Source organism: Buteo buteo, chromosome 12 (genome assembly GCF_964188355.1).
Source record: "Buteo buteo chromosome 12, bButBut1.hap1.1, whole genome shotgun sequence".
Lineage (NCBI taxonomy): Eukaryota > Metazoa > Chordata > Aves > Accipitriformes > Accipitridae > Buteo > Buteo buteo.
The window spans coordinates 38,547,981-38,564,080 of record NC_134182.1 but is presented as its reverse complement, the minus strand read 5'-3'; the positions used below and the strand labels follow the sequence as shown (position 1 = coordinate 38,564,080).

Genomic DNA, 16,100 nt, shown 5'->3' with positions numbered 1-16,100 from the left:
GTCTTTGCTGCTGGGTCAGTTTGTCTCCATACTTGTGACTCTCAAAATTAACTGAATTTTACATCTTTGTGCTTGCTGAGGATCTGGAACATGGATCTTGGTTCCCAGGCTGAAGTATTTAAGAAGCTTGACAAAAAAAAATTTAAAAAAAAATCAGTTTTCTTAATGCCCCTTGGAGGTGTCCTCTGCAGTAATCAGCAGATGTGATTCTGCTCAAGCAAGTCTGTGTGAATGTGTATCACAGCCATTGTCTCTAAAAGCCTCTGTACTTTTCCTGATTCCTCTGCACAAGCAATAGAAGGGTATGCACAGGAAAAGCAGTGGGGCTGACTGCTAAATCTAACTGGCTGCAGTTACTGATGGATTTTGCAATCCCAAGACTTGTAGAGTATTGTTACTTAATAAGTTGCTTCTTGGCCAGGCGGGGTCAAAGAGGAACATGGGTGAAATAATAGGGGTTACAATATAATGTTTTGTGGCACTGTTTTTCAGACTTCCATGTACATGTGGATTGAGATCTGATTCTGAATGTGACTGCCCTTCTGACCTTTCCCACTCCACTCCATCTTGGTGATGATGATGCTTATTCTGTTAACTTTGATTGCTGAGAGGTTTCAATGGGAGTAATTTACTCTAAACTGGAGATACTTAAACACAGAAGCATCTTAATCTGCAGGAGATTTTTTTAAACACGAAGGAACTGATGGCTGTGCAGCCCTTCCCCTTCTTGTTCCTGCTTGCAGCTACCCCTTCCTCCAACTTCTCCCTGAAGGGACAACTGGACTATATCTGAAGAAGGGCTTGTCTGATTCCAGGTTGTTGGTTGAATTGGAGCTTTGTTTACTAGAGCTGAAACGGAGGACAGGCAAGTACTGCATGGTGGCTGCTTTTGTGAGACATGAATCTCTCTGTGGGTCATAATCAGTATGTGATACTGATGTGTTACATTGGGTCTTTTATGGCCAGGAGGTGTCCTTGGTTTGTGTGCTACAAAAGCATGTTCGCATCCAGCAGTAGAGTTGGCTGTGACAAATCACGTGACTTATAATGAAGACAAGTCATTATGTTCTGACCCTTCCTGAATCTGCACATGTAGGTGGACCTTTATATGTGATGAGTGAACATGTACTTGGTTGGTCATGGTACCTGTCAGGAGCATTCCTTATTTTCAGGGTTTAGGATCCATAGCAGCAGGTTTCTAGTCACCCATGCTTACAGCACCTCAGTAAATGCAGTTCTTGACAGTGAAGGAGTAAATGATGATGATGCTTACAAGGCAATGGGTGTCAGTAGTTCTGGCTTCCATTCCTGGATTTGCCAGTAGTGAATACACATAGAAGAACCTCCAGCTGCTTGCAGTTCAGTTTTTGTTCGATAAAAGAGAAATACTGTCAGAATTCTTCATCAGTATAAATAGTGGGTTTTACTTCTGGCAGTAACAAAACTAGTATTTAATCAGAGAAATCTTGAGATACTTGTTTTCTTTTATCTCTGTATTTCCTGTTGCTGTAAATATGGGAATGTTCTAAAACTTTTATATTTTAAATTAAGCTGGCAGTATTTGGTCTCCAAATGTAGGCTAGACGGTCATGAGGAGAGACAGGAATGGAGAGTACTCCATGGAGACCTCAGAGTTTTAATTTGCACCTACATCACCATTGAAATTAGCTTCAGTGGATGTGTGGAGTGTAATCATACCTCTTAGTTTACATTGGTACCTTGTAATGAAGTGAGCAAGGATCAGGCCTCAAACTGATACTAGAAGTAGGAACCCCCTAAAAAAAAGTCTTTGGTAAAAAGAGATGCGTTGAGATGCTATCAGCCTAGCTGAGATTTCTGCAATGCACGTTTGCAGAGCAGTTTGTCACTGCTAGTGAAGATGGCTGAAAGACCGGTAAGCTTAGGAGATAGAGTTTCAGTTCCATTCACCTGCAGACCTCCTGCTTGACTTTGGGGAGGAACAGAAGAATCATGTGCTACTCCTTTTGTTTCACCTCCCTGTTTGGAAAATGGGGATGTGCAATTTCCCTCCCACACAGGCATGCTGTGAAGAGAACTCTGCAAATGACTGATATGCTCTTGTACTGTGGAGATAAGGACCAGACAAACAGCAAGGGCCCAATTTATCCCTGTACAACCCATTTCAGACTTCTCAGTTGCATCCTCCATCCTAACTCCCATATTATACATTAGATGATCAGTAGCCCCATGAGGTTTGTTAAATCTGGGAATTACCCTGGAGTAGATCCAGTCCTGCTATGTCCTTGATTTTTCTTGAATACTTGTGTGTGTGGATACTCCCCCACAGAGGGAGAGTTGCGAAGGACAGTTGATTCTGCTTTAAGCTGAGAGTAATTCACTGTAAAGCTTTTGTGCACAACTGCCAGAAAATAGTTGCAGCACAGTGGTGAATTTACCTCTGAACAGGAATCGCAGAACAGCTTCTGCACATGAAGGAGAGCTAGTGGAAGTGTCCTGTTTAGTACACAGATGAGCTCTTAGTTGTGCTGCATGGTGCATGTTAGCAGCTTGGGGAGTAGAATCTGGGAATGGGCTGCCGTGAAAAGATAGTATCTCCTGAGGTGCTTCCTACACTGCAAGAACCATGTGGCTAGATACAGAGGTGTCTTGAAGGACATTTTGGGATTCCCTAGGGTATTCTAGCTACTAGCAAATAGGTAAGACTTTTCTGTGCACCTGCCTTTATAGAACAGCTTGTCCCAGGCTTTGCGAGGTGTCCCTCGGGGCATGGCCTGTGAAGTGCTCTGGTGCCAAACTGTCACTGTCCCCTTGGCACATGGTCTTTTCTCCCAGTATATTTTTTGTACTCTGGTCAGACATGAGAGGCCCCATAAGGTACAACATGACTTCCAAGTCAGCGTGATTGAGACACTCGAACTGGTTGCATAAGGTTGTTAAAAGAATTCTTCATTAAACTCAAGTATCCCTCAGTAATGAATGCTGTGGATGAGAAAGCTTTTGATGGCCAATAGCAAGCAGAACTTTGAGACTGATGGGCTGTATTTGAAAGCAGTGTGTGGGGAGGGAGAATGAGAGACAAAAAGGTGCTTGAGACAGGCATCTGAGAATGCTGACAAAAAGCAGAAGTCAAAGGGACAAATAAGTCCAAGAGCAAGCTCTTGTCCCCCCATGCTTGCTGCACCACCAATGGGTCTGAATTTTGTCATACTGAAGTTCATTGTCTGATTTCGTTTTTTTAATTTTTTCTTCCCCTTATTGTGACCCTAAGGTGTGCCCATAACCAGTCTGTGGATATGGAATGTGATTTCAACAAATAAAGGTGGAGTCCTGTTTGAAGTTTGACAAGGCTCAAGTGACCTTACATGTACTAATGTAGAATTTTATGGCATGAGATACATCTGGCTGTGTCAAAAATACTGCATGTACTGACTGAGCTCAAAGACCATCCTTTAGAGACTGACAAATGGCAAATTCCATGCAAGGACTGTGATACTCCTTGAATGCTTAACTGTCTCTGAAGACCAAGGAAGGCTGCACACAGCCCCTTGGGTATTCAGGCATGCAGAATTATCTGTTGAGGGGTTCCGTCTAACCCTGAAGTGTTTTTTTGTTTTTTGCTTGTATGCAAAGTTGTCATCCTGGGCCTTAGGAGAGCTCTACAGTTAAGTGTCAGAAGTCTTAATACCATTGTGATCTTGCCACAACTAGACAAGGATGTATAGGACAGCAATTCTAATCCCTCCTAAAAGGGGACTTTAAAAACTTTCTAGGTCTCAGCAGTGTTAGCATACCCTGGCCTGAAAGCTCTGAGTTAGGAAAGCAGCTGCATTTCAGATGTAGATGCAGGCATGTCTGGTCATCCAGCCTGATGGTGCCTATAAAGCTGCTCAGGGTCTGGCTGTAGCAGAGGAAAGCACTGCTGGAGGCATGAGAGATTATTATCCTCATCATGAGAAAATGAGAAGTGATCTTACTAATAAAATACATGCATTATATAAATAAAGAGAATTCTTATGCAATTTATTCTCTTCATGGAGATGTTTGATTCTATGTCACATGGAGTGTGTGTATGTGCATTCATATTAGGCAGAATAATGGCCTTTCTGAAAAGATGTTAGTGGATTATTTTACTCTTGCTGCAGGTGGCATTAAGATGAGAGGACTTGGCTATTGTGCTGTCAATTTGTTTAATGATTATTAGAGGAGCAGGTGATTTCTATTAAAGGGAAGTGACAGACTGTCCATTAGATATAGATGCATGTTTATTAAATTGGAAGCCTGGAGCAAGAAGCTTGGCTCATTTCCTTCCAAATTCCAGACCAATCTGTTTTATTTTGCACCTGGAAGGTTCAGAGCACAGTAAAAGAGGGAACTATTTACCAAGCAGGCATAAGAGGACACTTGCATTCATGCACATATATTCACTTCCATCCCAAATAGAGATTGCAGTGGGAAGGAGGCTGGGGGAATGCAGGCTGTAATACATGTTTCTTAGTTTAATTTGTTAGCCTTCTCACCTAGATAGGTTTGGAAGCAGAGAGAAATGACATAAGGATTTAATCTTTAAGTGCAAACCTTTTGTCTCTTCAATCTGTGTGTGTGTGTCTCTACATAATAGAAAGATGGGCGATCTCCTCTAGCCCCATTTATCCCAGTGTTCTGGGTCTGCTGGTGCCAGCTGCTTCAGTGGAGATGTAAGCTCTCTCCACAGTGAACAATTACAGAAGAATCTACCCAAAGGAGACATTTATTTGTAGTCCCCACCAGCTATTGGTTTATGCTCTGAAGCAGCAGAATTTATCTTTCTCTTTAATCCGGTTTAATGTGACTGTGGATGTTCTCATTACCCAGACAGAAGTTTAATCCTTTGAGGAAATGTCTCCCCAATTCAATGCCTCTGTTATCCTTCTTTCCTCTGAGTCAAACGGGTGCACATTAAAATCAAATCTTTCTTTTCACAGATCTAATGTAATAAGCTTACCACTCCATCCACCCCCATTAACCAGATCTTCACTGGGATAGTGATTCTGGGTCTGGTGTCTGCAGATCAAAGAAGATACTGAAAAATTGGAAGGGTTCATAAAAGAGCTATATAAATGATTCAGAGTCTGGGAAACATCTTTCTAGTGAAAGATGTAAGAAGCTTGATCTATTTAGGCTATCAAAGAGGAAATAAAGAGGAGACTCCATCACAAGGTACAAGCACAAATAAGGGAAGATGACTTCTTAGAATAGATGGCTCCACTAGCCAGCAGAAAAATATGCAGTGGAATTTGGCTGGAAGGTCAGGATTTAGCTTTCATTGGAAGCTGGAGCTAGCACAGGAGTTGGAGAAAAAGTACATATGTTTTCAGGGTAAGATAATTAGCCATTGGAAGAATTTACCATCAGAGTAACAAATTAGGAAAATCCAGAACATGAGACTAATTTAGGAGATCTGTAATGCTCTCTGATGAAAAGCATTATTTTATTCTACTGATTAGAGACTAAACTATAAATGATGTGTCACAGTGGATACTTGAATGTTCCTCTTAGAGACAGCAGCTGAGCATCGTGCTGCCACGTTGCAGCAGTGTGGCTGCAGAAGGGGAGCAGCTTAAAACACAGAATTCTCTGCCAGGAAATTATGAAATCAGGTTCCTGGTATCCTCCTGAATTTCTCTGGGGCCTTAGTTTTTCTCATTCAGTTTTCCTACCTGTAAATATTGATAGCACTGAGCTATTTCCTGTCAGGAGACAGGTGTGGACATCCTCATGTTCATAAAGCATTCTGAGTATACGTAATGCTATTTTTGCACCAGAAATGAGCAGTACGTGATGCCTTCTGGTGGATTTCCACTCTGTATTTAATTCCAAATGTATGCATCAGTGCAGCCTAAACTACAATTTACTCAAACTAAAGAAAACAGAAGTCTGCTCTGTTGCACTCTCCTGGATTATGTATCTGTCACTGCAAAGACAGGGAAGTGTGCTACTGCATGCTAATAAATCGCTTTCTTTTTGCAGCTCTGTACTCATGGTGAGTGGTTGTGATTTGTGAACGACCTGTTTCTGCTCTGGGGACAGCTGGACTGAGAAATCAACTGGGAGTTACAGTGAGCCGATTTGGTTCCAGTCTCGGCTCAACAGCAATGAATGGGCAAAGGCTGCCATCTTCAGTCAAAACCTCCTTACAGCAGCGGAGGGGAGAAATTGAGAGAAGAGCTTGCACCACAGGAAGATTTGAGATGGAGCAGGGACCAGATGGAAGAAATGTGTTAAGGAAGCATGAGATGCGGAGCATAAATTGCACTGACTGGTGTCACTTCTCTTTGTCATCTGGGTGAATTCCTGTCCCCAGACTAAAGTCCTGCAGGTAAACACTTCATTACTGAAGTGGGGGTATTTGCAGAGCGAGGGAGATGTTACTGCTGTCCTTAGTTCACAGGGAAAATTAACCTTCTTTTCTCCACCCTACCCTCCCACCCCTTCTTCCTTTGGGAACTTGCTTAAAATTCTTTCTGTCCTTAGCTCAGGCACCCTGGAGCCCTAGATGAGCTGATTGCAATTTTGTCATATTAGTCTCCATGAAAACAGAAGTAATGACTCTTGTCAGCTGACAGGCTGTCCCTGGGACCACCCTTACCATTCAAAACACCCTACTGGTTCCAATCACTCGTAGTCCCCTCTGATGCTCAGCAAGGGAGGAAAGGGGAGGGCAGACATTAAATATTGCTGTATTTAAAGGCTACAATAACATATTCTTTGCTTCCCCTCCAACTATTTGCTGGGCTGTTATATCACCATTCTTTTTCTGTTTTTTTTTCTTTTTTTTCCTGGGCACATGTTTTTCCCAATTCAGGCAAAATCACTACTTCTATACTCAGCTGTCCTGATTGCATGAACAAGAGTCTGATTGCATTATTCATCTGCGGTGCTCATAAAAGACTTCAAAACTCTTGACTAGACCTAAAGCTTTTGATGACATTCTGTTTCAATAGAAAAGGGGAAAAATACTGTGTGAACTGGTGGCATCTGATCACACTGCAACCCCACCAGCTGTGGATGGGACAGCTAGGCCTGCATGGTACAATATGAGCTGTTGCTTTTACTGGGCAGTTTCTGGGAGATGGCTTGCTGGGCTGTTCTGCTTTGTTTTTCTCTGTGTCCAAGGCTGCAGTGATGCTGGGGAGGAAATTGATTTTACATACTGGTATGCAAAGGTAGCCTAACTCCAAGGAAATGCTGCCACCTGTGGGCATGTGAGCACGTTTATCCCAGCTTGGTTATTTTTGTATCGTTAGAAACTCTGACTTAGCTTGTTAAAATTCTTCTGATTGAAAAGTTTAGTAAACTAGAAAAAGAAAGAGGGTGATCCCGTGAAATGAAGACAGCAGGGGAAAGGTCACGCTGTATTTCACCACTGACAACTGGGTAATTACAGGGACAAAATACCAGGCTAAGTGTGTCTTTGGTCTGACTGATCTGACCAGTCTTATTTTACTTATTCTATTGTATCACTATTGCAGCTCTTATCATCACAGCTACTCTTTCAGTGCCAGGGCATCTTGCTTGTGTTTGGTTTTGAGCAGTAGAAGGACTCAATCCAAAAGCTGAGTAGAGATTCCCAAGGGGGTACTGCAGTATGTGCCTGCTGCAGTTCTTGAAAAGAAGCATGAAATGGGATCTGAGTGGATGAGTCTTGAGTACTGTGTGTGAGACTTCACAGGTCTCTATTAAGCAACTTACATTTATACAGTGACTCTGTATACAGTGAGAGCCAGCTTTATAAACTTAGGTATTCCAGAGAGAAAGTACCTTGGTAATGTCACTAAAAAGATATAGTTCTAAATCAGAACTCCCATTCAAATCCTTCCATTGCAGAGGGAGTCCCCCCTCTCAGTATCCCAGCCTGTCAGTCTGACTATTGCTGACATGATGCATAGGACTGGCACTGAGGTCACTGCAATGTCACAAGAGCAATGAGTATTCTAGAAGGTCAGGACCAAGCAGTTAAGGAAGCTGAGGAGGAAGAAGGCAGAACAAAGTGATTCCTAATATGGCAGGGAAATTCAGCCTCACCTGTGCACTGTCTTTTCAGTTGGCTTTTATTATACCATCTTTGTTTGTTTTCTTGGGGGGCCTGTTTACCATATTGGCTTTCAGGTTGGCTAGGTATGCTTATGGTTTCAGCATACAGAAGATCTGGATGAAAAAGGTAAGGGCAAAATCTTTCTGAAATGGCTCATATTTTGCATGTTGATGTGAGAATGCAAGAATTAGATTCAGTATGGAAGAAGTACTAAGAAAGTATCTTCTGTTATAGTGCACTGAACATGGCATGTTCAGGGAAAGTTTGGTTTACTTTTATCTTTGAGTTGATTACTTTAGCAGGTCAGTGCTTTTGGATGTTCCTGTCTTTCCCCTTCTAAGAGGAGGGGACAAGATAGTTTTTACCCATGTAGATATTACTAGCTGCACAAACGTATGCATACTGAAACCTCAGCACTTACATATGCATGTAAACACAGATGCACGTAAGAGCACTGTAATGCTTGCTTTTCAATCCACATTTGCATACAACCTCTGATTCTTAAACACACAAGCTAATATGTGCAAACACACAGTATCTCATACACACAGATATTTAAACATGAAGGCAGAATTCCTAACCGAAATGAGGAATACATGTACATGGTCAGGCTGTCTCTCAAGACCATAAGCTCCCCACTCTGTAAACTGCAACAATTGGAAAAATTGCCTTAAGTTGTTTTTCAGTATTGTAGAATAGCCTTTTTCACATGGTCCGAACAGACTGGACAAGGGTGGGATTAAGCGTGCTGAAAACAAATCCACCACCAAAAGACCTATGATCTTTTGACCCTGGTCCTCCCTGTGTGCATTGTGGAATTTTTGAGAAGGTTTTAGTAGCTCCCAAGGATATCACGCAGGATGGTTCTTATTACATATCCAGGTCACTTATGTACCTAGTTACAATGTCATTTGCAGGACTCAAGAGCTCTTTCCTTGTGTCGCTTCATGTTGCCTCCAACAACTGTTGCAGGCCGTTTCACTCTATCACTTCCGAGGGAGGGCTTGACATTCTCATCAGCTTACCTGGATTGTGTGGTCAGAAAATGAAGGGAACACCTGTGCTGCTGGCAAACTGTAGGCATCTCTGTTGGCCAAAATGTTAAATTAATCTGATTGTCTGCTGTTCTTTTGACTGCTGAGTAGAGGTGGGGTTTTGTTCTTAAGTGTTACTCTTTACAGATTCTGGTGCTTGGGAAACTCAGTGTAAAAGAAGAGAGGCCAGCACAGTATCTCACATTACAAGCAGCATTGGTCTGGGTTTTTTGGGGGTTGGTTTTTTTTTTTCCTGATAGGTGTTTACAGGTTTTCTGTCATTGAATAATCTGTGTTACTTATTTGTTACAGTTATTAATAACTGTAGCTGCAAGAAGGACAGAATCCTACCTCGTTGCAAAAGCTAATCAGAATTAGCTGAAGCTGTATGGTAAATCTAAGTCTTACCTGGGGCTGTTACTGGCATACATTAAAAGAGGTAACAGGCCATGTTAAAACAGAACACTGGAACTGAGCTATTCCAGGGTGTATGCTAGGGAAAGTTTTACGTGATCAAAACTAAGAAAATGAATTCACACCTGGCATAAGAAGGGAAAGGGTGGGGAGACTAGTAGAGAGGTGTTATTAGCAACAGAACACACTCTTCCTTTCAGACTCAGGTTATGAGGCAATCACTTTAAGGTGATGTGAATCAACATTCATTGGTGTAACCAGTAGGGAAGAAATGAGACTGCATCTGTGTATCACACTATGTGTCTGCACAGCATGCCCTCAGTGAATTCCAGGAAGATAAGGCTTTCTGCAGCTTTTAGTAGCTTAGCTGAAGGAAAATATATTCTACCCGTCTCTTACTTTCAATCCTCATTCAGATTTGGTGGTGGCTGAATGTGTTGGCTTTAGCCGTTTTGGGAAACAGTGTCTGGCAAAGCCAAGGTTAACAATCTGTTTGCTTCTCTGTCAGGACAAAGATGTCTGGTGGCCACACAAAAGGAAACAAAGTTCAGTCTACTGGATAAGAGTCTTCTCTACGCAGGTAGAAATGATGCTATCAGCTCAAACATCTATGGGGTGTGTACTGGTAAGTAGATTGGTTAGCACAGGTTTCCTCTTCTAACGCAGGTGGTGAGGCATATCTGTTCTTTTGAGGACATCAAGTAAAAACACAAGCATGTCTTACATATATAAAACAAGTACATATGAGTTTTGCAGTTGATACGACCTAGATCATGCTTTTTCCTGATATAAATGTTTGGCCTCAGAAGATGATTTGGAAGGTTCCTAAGCAGGAAAAGTTATATAAAATGACTGAAACTTACCACCTGATGTTTCCCTAGATCTGGCTGTAGGCAGACTGCTGCATCTGGCTACACAATCTCTGTCTTCTGGGTAACTGAATCACTTCTGAGTGATTCAGTCCTGATGGCTTGCTTGGTGGCTTACTCTTTCAATGGGAACTGATTATAACAGTATTGATGGTAATCATTTTTGCTATTTTAAATGCATGTCCAAAGGATTGAGAGTGCTGTCTTTATCTACCAAAAAAGGATATGCCAATGACACATCTCAATGGAACTTAACTGGCTATTTTTTTTTAATCTGAGCATTCTTTTGTATATTTGATTTTGGTGGCTGGAAGTGAATGAACAACTAGTCACATGGGTTTGATTCCCTGGCCTTTCAAAATGACAACCAGGGAACTGGAGTTACGTGGTCAGCTGCATCAAGCCCTCATCAGTAGTAAATTAACATGATAGCATTGACTTATATTGGTTGTGATTTTGGTTCATTGTGCACATGCCTAACTAAAATCTCTATCTTGGGATTGCTGCAGAGTGTAGGTAACTGAATTTTGTTCCTTCCGCCTCTCCTGTAAGTCATAGAAAAACAGAAAAAGTGATGTTTTAGATGTGTGCTTGTTATAGATGGAAGCTGTGTTACTACCACAGTAAACCTCATAACATCCTCTTTGATGCCTATGTTTTCAGGTGATACTCGTGTTTCTTCTGAATATTGGTGCTCTTATCATTTATTTTGTCAATCTTGCTGAGTAAGTAGATTACTGATGTTTATCCAAAAAGCTTGTTTAAACAAACTGTAGAAACAAATTGCCAAGCTGATGTGTTTTCTAAGAGCTGGTTTGTGGCCACAGATATGAGCCAGAGGAGCCTATGGGCACTGATATGTGACAGGCCCCTTTGAGCTCCATGGGTTGTTGTCAGGTACATACTCCCCCCTTCCTTTAAGATGCCAATACTCTACAGGGACTACAGATGCCAGAAGAGCATACCTTGGGCATAACTGCATGATAGCAACAACCTGAGTAGTGTGTGGAACTACACAATGCAGCCAGGAAGGAAAAACTGTGGTTTCTATCTTCTGTTACAGCTGTTCAAGTTTCACTGTATGTAAGGTTTTTGTGTGTATACCTTCAAGGGTGGATTTTCAGAAGAACTGAGGGACAGATGTCCAAATCCTACGGCTTTTGAAAAGGGTCTGGCACCCGTTTTGGTACAGACATTTTCAAAAGCATTCAAAGCCTGGCTGTTGCTATTGCAATGTTTAGAGAATGCTAGACCACGCGCTACCCAAAGCTCTTTTGAAAGTCTGGGCATTTATTTTTGGTACCTAAATGGGAATGGGGCTCTTCTATAAAATCCAGCTTTTGGTAAACAATTTGATGGGAATAAAATAATGAGGCTGAGTAGGAAAGCACACTGTATCCTCTACCAGTCTTCACCTGAATACATATATTTTGTAGAATGTGCTTGGGGTAAAAAAGATATTAATACGTAAACCCCTTTGATTTAATACACGAGAGCATTGTTCTCAGTTCTTTGCTTGGACTAGTGCACAGCACTGGAAAAATAAAATGGAATTATAAAATGAAATAAATAGAATATAAAAGCTGTGGAACACTCTGAACTGAATTCAGTCAGCAGAGGTAAACCTGAGAAGCAGAATTACACATCAAGAGCAATCCAATATTATGTTTAATCCCAAGACATTATAAATCTGACAAACATCTAGGAATAGCTTCAGAAGGGAAAGAGTAGGGTTTTTTAAGGAATATACAGGCAGTTGATCCTATTTATACAGAGTTCTTTCCATGAATAGTGTTACACCTGTAGGTGAGAGTAGATGTTCACCTGGGTTGACCTATGGGACTAGTTCACTTTGTGTGTCTGCTTTCAAAGTATCTCCTGCATGGGTGGAGGAAGAGGTGCCTCACATGGCTCATAATTGATGTACCTAACTTGCTGTCAGCCTGGTGTAGGCAATATGTCAGCAAGCAAGTGTGTGAATGTGGCCTGTAATCTCTTCAGGTGCAGTCAAACATCTGTTGTTGGACCGGGTGGTACCAGTGGGAAAAGCTTATTCCCACAGCTTTCTACTGCCAGATTTTACCACTTGCATCAGTCTGCGCTGTTAGACTTTGTTTGAGCGCTCTGTAAGCTTATTTCATGCAAGGTCAGTGAGGCTGGCCTAGAAAATTTAAATTGGTGTTGTAAGCTAACCTGACAGACTTTGATGGAAACTACTCAGTGCTTCAACTACTCCCTTGGCAGTTAGAAGGCCATGTTCAGAAGGGGTTCAGTGAAAAACAGCTGCAGGAGCTCTCTCTTCTGCTGACTAAGCTGAATACAGAAGAGTATACTTATACTGGTCCACAAGAGAAGGGTGAAACCGTTTTCCTGAAGAAGTCAACAGAAAGATTTGCATAAGCACTCTGTAAATATATGAAACCCAGTCTTTCCAGTATATTTGCATGATAGATAAATAACATCATGTTTTAACATGCTTGCTAATGCTAATGATAACCTGCTATTAGCAGTGATTTATTCTGCCTAACCCACTGAGAAAGTAGAGATTTAAATTACACAAAATTGTGAATACATTTAAATTTTGGTTTAGTGTTTATTTTATAATAAAAACCAAAACCAAATGTCACTTTATAGGCACTCTGTTGTTTTTTGTTTTCTTTTTTTGCCCTTCCCTCCACTGGCTGTGATGCCTATTTCCCATTTAGAGCAGAGGAATTCAAGATCTCCTTTCCAGACAGCATCCTCTATGTAGATGCAGGCTTCAATGCTTTCTTCCTCCTTTACTTTGGATTACGGGTAAGGGCACTTCATGGGAAAGTTGAGTTAAAAATGGGCTATATTTGGGAGTAGTTTACCTGTGTGGATAGCAGGTGCTCTGTAGTATAATGTTTGATTGCCTTAGCTTAACTCTGAGCCACTCTGGTTTTTCAACTTTTCTTGTAATTACTTTATTTTCTCCCTTTGGAATCTGGTTATTTCTAGCATTTCTGCAACATTTCCCAGCTCACACGTTAGCCTTGTCTGTCTTTCTCCATGTCTTTAAACCACTGAATGAATTAGTCAGGTCTCTCTTCAGCTTCTCTTGAACAAACTGTATAGCTGCGTGCCATCTGTTGTTAAAATGACATTAGTTGCACTGGTGTGAAATACATTTTGATTGTAGCTTTTGACATTAGAATTTTTGTCTAAGCAATTAGAAAACAGGATATTCCCTGTTACAGATCGATGGAATGAGGATGGGGTCTTGCCCGCCCTTTGGTTTTATAATTCATTATTACTGATACTGCAGTACCATGGAGAAAGACACCCTAGAAAAAAGATGAAAGGGGCAGGTGACAAAGAGGGAGAGAAAGAGAGCATGGTTATACCTTTGGGTCCAGCCCATTTTGGTTTTTTTGGGGCTCCAGCCCAAGCCTTTCTGAAACAAACCAGGAATGTTAAAGGGGGTGTCTGCAGAAGCCAAAGCAATAGAGAAGGAAGTAGTCTGCAAAAATGGGTCTCCTCAGAGAGCTGCCTTCTTGCTCTGATGAGGCCCATGATCACACAGCATTGATACTTTTTGATGTTATTCATCTTTAGTTTGTGGCAGCAGATGACAAGCTGAGGTTCTGGCTTGAGCTGAATTCTCTTGTGGATTTCTTCACGATCCCTCCGGTTTTTGTTTCCTATTATTTAAAGAGGAATTGGCTTGGTAAGTAAGACTTGGAGATCTTGCTTTCCATCCATGTTGTCCTGCATCTTACATCAAGACTCCCTTCAAGTTTATTTTGATTTGCAGAGGCTTTGACCATCAGTATAAAAACTGTTCTTTGGGAGCAAAATTACGCATTGTTGGCAAAAACTCCTTTAATTTTGAGGCGCTTGTAATTTACCCAAGTCTGTCTCCATTCTCTTTATCTGTCTGCCTGGCTTTTAGTATCTCAACAATCACTGTACTTGACCAACTGGATGAGGAGTTACCCAGCAGGGAAGCAAAGATGGTACCTTGATTTTTGTGAATGGCTTTCTTGCATGCTCTGGGGTCTATAGTCTAGGGGACCTGTATGTCACTTAAGCCTTCAGGTTACAGCTCAAAGGAATTGCAGTTCTTATTTTGTCTCATAATTCAAGGCCTCCTTTGAGCACATAGGTGGAAATCCAGTAACATAAAGGCTCTGAATACTGAGCAGTGTCGCCAAGTTTGAGGTAGGATCCACTATAAATATGTGGAAAACAAAGCATGCATATTTAAACATACCTGAATATGTGGAAACACTCCACTTCTAGACAGACTTTTTCTTCTCCTCTGACTTGTCACTTTTCTGCAGGTTTGCGTTTTTTGAGAGCACTTAGGTTGTTAGAACTTCCACGAATACTGCAGTTCCTCAGGATCACAAAGAACAAGTAAGTTAATGCCTTGCTGAGTACACTTGGAAGCCTAACATTCTCCCTGATGTGTGTATTTTGGCTGACTTGGGTAATAAAGGAAAATACTAGTGTTGCATATGGAAAAAAATTACTATCAATAATGTTGCACTGGAAATTACAAAAAATTTTATAACTATCAGCTCAGTGAAACTCTGGTGGTGGGGAGATGAGTGGAAATCATAAATGCAAGAAATCTTAAAAGGTTTTAGAGATTGGTAAATGTCAAAAATGGGATTATTTGACATGTTGCCTATGACAGAAAGGGCTGGATGTAGGAAGATTTTTCTGATCGTAACTCCTTCTTATGTAATCTTACACTCGCTAGACAAGAGTTTTGTTGAGTGGAGTAGGGTCGCGTAGGAAATTTTAACTCTGGCAAAGTACGTTACATTTTAAATGTCCTGTGAATTTTCCCTTTCTATCTCCAGTTACTCAATCAAGCTCTCCAAGCTCTTTGCTATATTTATCAGCACGTGGCTCACAGCTGCAGGTTTTATTCACCTGGTATGTATCATCAGCTACACATCCTTCCTTGTCACCTTAAACCGGTATTGTCATGTGAGCTTTGGGTATATGTTTTTTCCTAACAAATGCAGCATTCTCTTGGGAGAGGATGAGTTTGTTGTACCAGGACAAAGCGTGACTCAAGTCAGTGTATTTTACTTGTGTATGTTATCAGATGTGGTTGCATTGATGCAATACCTTCCTGCTCTGCCGTCCCCGGTAATGAATCACTTCTGCAATAAGTAAAATAGGGCTAATTTTTAAATGAAATAATTGTGAATTGGAGATGGACTGAAACCAAAACCAATTTAACCTTCTTTCTTCTTTTCTCTTTTCCTGCCCCTCGGCAGGTAGAAAACCATGGAGATCCTTGGGTTCAACCTGCAAATTCCCAGTCCCTCAGCTATTTCAAATGCATGTACCTAGTAATGATGACTATGTCCACTGTTGGTTATGGTGATGTAGTGGTTCAAACAACATTGGGTCGAACCTTCGTTATTTTCTTCATTATTGGTGGTTTGGTAAGAAACCTATATTTCTTTTCTGAAAATGGCAACTGGGGACAGACAATGAACAGCAGTGTCACCAAAAATTTGATCTTAGCAGGGATGCAGTAGGGATTAAACATCTATGAGCAAAGAGAGTTTTGACATTAATTATTCGCTGGCATTGCTATAGAGTAATTTTCTAAGAGCTGGCAGGGCTTCTAGTATTTCTTCCTGCAGCTGCAAATACTGGCTAGAGCCAAAATACTGGACAAAATTAATCCAAGGTATCAATGGCATAAATCCATTGTCACTACATCATACAGTTGTACAT

The 16,100-nt window shown here is 41.2% G+C and overlaps 1 protein-coding gene across 1 annotated transcript in view; it reads left to right on the top strand.

Annotated features, from left to right (window-relative positions):
* The first annotated feature begins 7,943 nt into the window (after positions 1–7,943).
* Positions 7,944–16,100, top strand: part of KCNU1 (potassium calcium-activated channel subfamily U member 1) — a 75,936-nt gene continuing 67,779 nt past the window's right edge. The window contains exons 1-9 of the mRNA XM_075042189.1: positions 7,944–8,008; positions 8,128–8,179; positions 10,010–10,126; positions 11,034–11,095; positions 13,076–13,166; positions 13,950–14,061; positions 14,678–14,753; positions 15,206–15,281; positions 15,632–15,802. Of these exons, the coding sequence (XP_074898290.1) occupies positions 7,944–8,008; positions 8,128–8,179; positions 10,010–10,126; positions 11,034–11,095; positions 13,076–13,166; positions 13,950–14,061; positions 14,678–14,753; positions 15,206–15,281; positions 15,632–15,802 (822 nt within the window). The remainder of the gene's footprint in view (positions 8,009–8,127; positions 8,180–10,009; positions 10,127–11,033; positions 11,096–13,075; positions 13,167–13,949; positions 14,062–14,677; positions 14,754–15,205; positions 15,282–15,631; positions 15,803–16,100) is intronic.